The 7689-nt window shown below is 45.8% G+C and overlaps 1 protein-coding gene across 1 annotated transcript in view; it reads right to left on the bottom strand.

Moving 5' to 3' along the window:
• Positions 1 to 2885: 2885 nt before the first annotated feature.
• Positions 2886 to 7689, bottom strand: part of LOC115534840 (potassium channel subfamily K member 2) — a 28542-nt gene continuing 23738 nt past the window's right edge. Inside the window, exon 7 of the mRNA XM_030346120.1 lies at positions 2886 to 5918. Within this exon, the coding sequence (XP_030201980.1) occupies positions 5571 to 5918 (348 nt within the window). The 3' untranslated portion in view covers positions 2886 to 5570. The remainder of the gene's footprint in view (positions 5919 to 7689) is intronic.

The following is a 7689-nucleotide window of genomic DNA, read 5'->3' as shown; positions in this document are numbered from 1 at the left end:
GGCTCAACAAAGTGGGGATTGTCTGCTGTCCAGGCTCCAGACTGGTGGAATGAAGATCCACTGACACCAGGACAGCTGAAAGACTAACGTCTTCTGTTTCTGACTGAAAACACAGCTGTGGAAACTGTATCTGGCCCCATGAATACATTTTTCCATAATGTAACATATTCACTCATTTGCTGAATTCAATGTAACTCTTTTTGCGTTATATCTTAATGGTTGAATGCACTTATTTTAAGTTCGCTTCCGACAGAATTGTCAGCTAAATAAATGCGATGTTTCTATCTGGCAACCCGCGGTACTCGGACAAAAGTGAATCAATACACAGAATCAGACGTTCTGACCCGGAAACCAACATTTCAAAGGAGAACTTATCGGAGAAGCCAGTAGTTCTTAATCTATGAAGACATGGCATGGTAATTCCATGACTTAGTTCAGTACATTTCTTACATATAGATATAGAGCGTATAGATTCACCTCTTAGTCGACGCCACGGGCAGATTTGATGTCGTGAAGCGTGGCCCTGACAGAAGTGGAGAGGAACTCATCAGGACAACATGGCTTCAATCCGAGCTATTTATTTATTTTAAACGGCTCGGGTGTCATCACATTCATATTTATCTAATTAACAAGTAAGTGTAAACAAATCTAACCACTTCTGCATTAACTGCTTTGGCGATTAAAAAAACATCAACAAAATAAACTTGAAATCCTTTCTGGCAGTTTTTATTTCAGCTGCAGGATTTACTCATGTATTAGCTCAGATCTTGTGTTGTGGAGGCTTTTTAAGTCAGATGGATTTGCACAAGTAAATCCTGGAGCTGAAAGACAGACAGACAGAAAGGATTTCAAGTTTATTATATATATTTATTTTAATCAGCAAAAGGGAGAGAGAGCGAGAGGGAGAGAGAGATCACCTCTCCGAACCCAGTTTGGGGAGGTGGGCCCCCCTGATGGGAGAGTTGAACGGGGGTCCCTGGGGAACATTTCATGACGGGTGACTCAGAGCACCGATCCTTGATGAGGCGGCGTCTTCTTCACAGGCCTCGTGTGATCACCCAACCCAGTCTCACGGAAATACGTAACACTGTCACGTCATTTAATCTATTCATTCGTGATCTGGGACACGTCATTTCAATCTTTTCGAGCCAAAAGCACAAATTTCTAACAATAAGACAGCTTTTGGCCACCCGTTTCTACTTTCACCTTTGATTCTGAGAAATTGTGACAATTCACGGATATATTTAATGCAGGTGCGCTGCTCTGTAGGAAACCGCGACGGAAAAAATGGTAGCTGCTTCATCTCTTCTTTTTAGAATGAGTTTGAAATTTGTGCTTTTGGCACGGAAAAAGATGAAATTACGTGTCCCAGATCACGAATGAATAGATTACTGTAAATGACGTGACGTCCAGAGGCGCTGCATCCCATTAGGCATACCAGGCAATTGCCTGGGGCCCCGCAATTGCTTGGGGCCCCGGGCCACTACTAGGGGGCCCCCTAGAGCCCAAAAATAAAAATAAAATAAAAAAAATCGCTCCATACCCCCCCCCCCCCCCCCCCCCCCCCCCCCCTCAGCACAATGCTTTAATTCTATGGGGAGCATAAAGGTTCTGTGTTCACGGACGATTATAGATATTATAACATGCATGGGTTAGCTAGGGCGTGGGCCGTGAGTGTGTGTGTGTGTGCGTGTTTGTACTTGAAAATATTTAAAACTATTGTTAGATCCGAAAAATACCATTCTGACACAAGGACATAAACGGTTGGTGTTAGAGTGATGCTTGACACAGAGTATGCCTAACACACGCTATTATTCCGAGGACTTTATATTAAAGGCACAAAAAACACAGGGCTTGAAAGGTCGTATAAAATACTTTATTCTAAATATTTATGAAAAGTTTGGCGTGAGTTGAGTTCGACAATTATTGGCGACTGAATGAGAAACCATCAGCTACAGTACTGTGGCGTCCAACCACAGTCTGCGAATACAGAACGGAAAAGTCTCATACAGACATTTGGAAGTAGGACATAACATGCAAACAAATGTGACTTTATTCAACTCTTGTGGAACCACAGAAACCTGCGCTGTCTCGTGAGACATGTACATAAATGAAACGGACGTGTCTGAGCCGTTCCTTCTCTCGTAAACCGTCACATTTCTGTCTTAACATCATCATAACATAACTCGTTTGAAAAGGCAGCCATGCATTGTAGAGTGTGATTTGGTAAGAAAAAAATCTAAAAAACTCTAACTGTCATGGACTCTAGCTTATAATCATAAAACAGAATTAAGTCAGTGACATTTTCATACACATAAACATTGTTAAAATGTGTCATCCGATATCAGAAAAATTATGAATGACTTTGTTTTCACAAATCACATGTTTTCTTCAACATGCTAACATTCAGGTTCAGCCTCGTTCATGCGGCGCTCCTTGGTTCTATAAGTTAAAACGTTACATTCATGATGCGTCACAGATGGGCCTTCGATGCTAATCCGCCTCAGGTGTCTGTTTGAAAGGAACAATGGTGCAATATCAAGATCCTTGCGTGAATGGGATTGGAAGCATTAATCACCCTTCTGTGCACACACATACACGTGCACACAAACAGACAAGCACACATTGCACACACACATGAGCACACACACAGACAAGCACACATCGCACACACGCAAACACAAGCACACATCGCAAACACACAGGCAAGCACACATACACGCATCCCCCGGGCATGCACACGCACCCACACACGCGCACACATACATACATACATACACACACACACACACACACACACACACACACGAACACAAGCAAACATCGCAAACACATAGGCAAGCACACATACACGCATCTCACGGGCATGCACACACACACACACACACACACACACACACACACACACACACACACACACACACACACACACACACACACACACACACACCAAGTGCACTTCAGTGCCTCGTCTCCCTCAGCTCCCTCGGCATGCCAAGTCAATCAAACTCACAACAACAAAAACACAAAAGCAGACCCATGAACAGGATGGTCCTCTCCTGGGGCCTGGGGGTAAGCTGGGGTTCGTATGGGCGAGTCGTAGGAGTCCGGGAGGACATCGGTGTACCTTCCAAAGCAGCGGCAAACAAGCAAGGCCAAGTCTTCAATTCATTTTCTGCCGCCTGTGACTGATTGCTTTTTTGTGTTTCCCGTTGTAAGTAAAATGTAACGATATGAATGAAATGAAGGCCCACGTGTATTGTGACTCGCCCGCTGAACCGTCTCTCTCTCTGGGGCGCTTTCCATGAGCTGGACATGGCAGGCAAAGTCCATGTATTGTCCGGGTTAGGGCTTCACACAACGCAATGCTCATCTTAGAAAGAACACGCACGCACACACACACACACAAAGACACACACACGCGCACGAAAAAATCCACAAGGACCAAAGATCCCGCGAAGACATGAATATTCATGAAATCTAAGCCATGTGGAGGGCTGAATGGCAAGCTGGATCCTCATGGAAAACCACTGAGCAGATGAAGCCCAAAGTCATACTTTATCTACTGTTCGTGTTCTCTCCATCAACATCTAATGACATTTGGCATAACAGACCCCTGTGCAAAGAAAGCAGACTTGATTCAAACAAAATAAAAATAACAAAATAATCACTGTGTTGTAAGCCTGTTTAGAGTTTCTCTACATGATGCTACAGACGGTAAACAGCGAACGTCAGATGTATTTTGGCAATGTAAGGACCACTTGTCTCAGAAGCACTGGGTCGATCGTGAAGACGTCACATTCAGGACCGTCAGTCCAAATGGGTTAATCATCATCATCATCATCGTAAACTCAACCACCTTACAAAACATCCTTGCATATTACATGTCCTTACATTGCGGCGATTCACTCGCTAGACGCATTGAAAATAGACAAATGGCGACAAGGACAAAAGCTGAATAAATATCCGTTTGAAGACGACATCAAATTTTGGCATTAAGTCAGTTGAAAAAAACAAAACAATAAAACTCTTTCGATAGACTCAAATTATATATTAAACTTTTTGATTGATACACATCTGTCACAGTTTGTCTTTTAATTGATGTGTGCTGGATACAAGAGTGCGATGATAAATAATAATTAAGGGTTTGGAACTTAAAATTGGCACCGATTTGGCAATTGCTTCAGCCACGGAGGAACGTAGGAATGAAGTTCTCAGTGAGAAGGAATAATGGTCATGAAACACTTCCATGATCTCTGGAACTTGTGCTGGTCAATACCTTAAAAAAAATCACTAGACTTATTGAGGATTCTCCAACAACATACATTCACTTTTAACACAAGCAAAGATTATGAAAGGAATCAACATTTTCTCCATTTGTAATCATGAACTCATAGACCTTCAATGACCATCTTACCATTAGAAGGTCGTTCTCTTGATCGTTAAACAACATATTGACGGATGGATCTCTGAAGGTGGCATCCAGTTGGCCCCAGAAACGTTCGCTGTGTATTATTGGCATGGCTTCAACAAATCAATCCAACATTGCACAAGCTGAATCCAGTTTGATAACTAGAAACTTTACCCGCATGTTGACTGTATTCCGTCATTTCAATATTTTCATACATATATGTATATATATATTTGATATATTACTCTCTTAAATAGATTCGAAGGAAGGTAAATAGAGAATGTTCAATATGATCAATAGTTTTCCTTTCGACCGGCCTTCATTCCCCGACACGCTTTCTCACGATGTGTTCCTCAATCATCAAGATTCAGCACAAACATCACACAGACCGTGGCCGTCGCTCCGTCTAATACTGAACCAGAAGAAATCTTCAGCGGTCCTAGACTTGGTGTTTGCTAAGGCACGCTGGGACTCATCCCAAGGTGAACAGCTCGACGCGGTGGGAGGTTCAGTGAAATCGTCCTCTCCCTAATGGAACTTGGGTCATGAGTGCTAACTTCTATCATCGTAATAGCATTATTAGTATGAATAGAATATAGTAATAAATTGCTCTGTGTGTCATCCCCGAAGAAGCACAGTGGTCTCGCGGCGAATGCTTGGCGCTGGCACAGAGAACGCCACGTCGAGTTTGAGAAGAGGTATGGCCGCCAAGTAGATACAAAATAAATGTCTCCGGCCCCGCAAGCTCGGAGGCACTGCGTCTGAGTGCATCCACGGTTCATGTTCTCTACATGGACGTGTGTGTGTGTGTGTGTGTGTGTGTGCGTCTGTGTGTGCGTGCCAGAGGCTCAAACCATGTGATGTGTATCCGCGAATGTACTTAGCGTCTTGATTGATCTGTTCAATTCTCCATTCCTTTCCAATCGATATCCCCGCCGGTCAATCGAACTAATGAATGCAGCGTCGGCGGCCTTCACAGCAGCTATATCCATCAGTGCACCCGTGCGGCACGCGTGTGTGTGTGTCTCCACCAAGCACAGATGATGTGGGTGTTTGTGTGTGGATCTCAATCTGCAGCAATCCCAATCTTCCAATCGTCATGCGTCCAACTCGGGACCCCCCCCCGTCCCCCCCGTCCCACCCTGTCCCGTCGCCACGGTTACTTGAAGTTCTCGATGATTGCCACCTCGCGGCGGTCTGCGTAGTCGGGGCTGAGGCCGTTGAGGTACAGGCTGCCGTTCCGGCTCAGCGGCGCGGGGGTGAACGAGAGCGTCAGGTTGGGGTACAGTTCCCGCTCCTCACCGAAGTTGACGGAGAGCGTGCGCTTGCCCGGCGTCATCTCCTGGTTGACGGCGTTCATGCCCAGCTCCGACGACAGCTTGCGCTTGATGGAGGCGGCGCGCTGGAACTTGTCGTAGATGTCCACGCTCAGACGGCGCCGCGTCTCCTTGAACTCGGCCGACACGTTGGCCGTCCACTCGGCCGCGTGCGCCCGGAACTCGCCCACCTGCGGACGGACGGAGGGGGAAGGGGGAGAGAGGGGTAGGTCAAGCGTGGGAGTGGAGACATGTTTACGAGAGAGCGAGAGGGATGGAGAGAGAGAGAGGGAGGGGGAAAGAGAGAGAGCGAGAAAGAGCGAGAGAGGGAGGGAGGGAGGGAGGGAGAGAGAGAGAGAGAGAGAGAGAGAGAGAGAGAGAGAGAGAGAGAGAGAGAGAGAGAGAGGGAGGGAGGGAGGGAGGGAGGGAGGGAGAGAGAGAGAGAGAGAGAGAGAGAGAGAGAGAGAGAGAGAGAGAGAGAGAGAGAGAGAGAGAGAGAGAGAGAGAGAGAGAGAGAGAGAGAGAGAGAGAGAGAGAGAGAGAGAGAGAGGGGAAGGGTTAGAGAGAGAGAGAGAGAGAGAGAGAGAGAGAGAGAGAGAGAGTGGGTGAAGGAGAGAGAAAGAGGAAAGAGAGAGAGAGAGAGAGAGAGAGATAGATAGAGAGAGAGAGAGAGAGAGAGAGAGAGAGAGAGAGAGAGAGAGAGAGAGAGAGAGAGAGAGAGGGCGAGGGCGAGGGCGAGGGCGAGAGAGAGCGAGGGCGAGAGAGAGAGAGAGAGAGAGAGATTTGTCCTGTTTTGTTATACAATGATCTGCAGGGGAGATCCTCTGGACTATGTTTGGACTCGAGAGTAGCGTGCAGTAGTGTGGAGATGGACGGCATAACGAACGTATAAAGGATTTGTTGTTGCAGGCTATGGTTACAGGAGCTGTGAAACAGACAGTTGACACATCACTCACTATCTGGTAGGATTCGTTAAAGTTGTTCTCAGACTCAAGCTCATAAACTGGTATCTTTGAAGTTTATCATCTTTATTTCCTCTCATTCAATATGAAATATGATCCAGGATAAGGTACTCACTGCTCAGCCCGGCTCTTGACCACCACAAATACTACAACCACCTCCACCACCACAACCATAACCTCCACCACCAGCACCAATATCACCACCCCACCAACACCATTACCACCACCAACATTACCACCATCTTCAACACCACAATCCCATCAAAAAACAAGATTTTCTGTGGCTTTAGTAGTATTCAGGGATCTGCTCAGAGGTCTCCCCCACCACTGCTGCTGCCACAGACACGAATCACGTCTCCCGCCCTCTGCAAACTTCACCACGGTTCAGCCATCATGCCAACCATTGTGCTGAATAAATCATGAAGTAGAATGTGTCTAACATGAAAACTCCCTGCTTGCTCGTACAGCATAGATCGTTCTCAATGTGTGTGTGTGTGTGTGTGTGTGTGTGTGTGTGTGTGTGTGTGTGTGTGTGTGTGTGTGTGTGTGTGTGTGTGTGTGTGTGTGTGTGTGTGTGTGTGTGTGTGTGTGTGTGTATGTACGAGTGTGTGGTTGAGTGTGTAGTAGGGGGCGCCTGGGACAGAATTCATACCTGGTCTTACACACACTATTATATTCTCGTATATACACCACTATACTCACACACACACACACACTATTATACTCCTTTTACATGTATGTATGAGAGTGTATAGTCATGTATGTGAGAGAGTATAGTAGTGTATGTGAGAGAGTATAGAAGTGTATGTGAGAGAGTAGTGTGTGTGTGTTAGAGAGTATAGTAGTGTACGTGAGAGAGCATAGTAGTGTACGTGCGAGAGTATAGAAGTGTATGTGAGAGAGTAGTGTGTGTATGTTAGAGAGTATAGTAGTGTATGTGAGAGAGTATAGTAGTGTATGTGCGAGAGTATAGAAGTGTATGTGAGAGAGTAGTGTGTGT

This window comes from Gadus morhua, chromosome 21 (genome assembly GCF_902167405.1).
Source record: "Gadus morhua chromosome 21, gadMor3.0, whole genome shotgun sequence".
NCBI lineage: Eukaryota > Metazoa > Chordata > Actinopteri > Gadiformes > Gadidae > Gadus > Gadus morhua.
The sequence above is the reverse complement of the archived record's forward strand: the minus strand, read 5'-3'. Positions and strand labels throughout refer to the sequence as shown.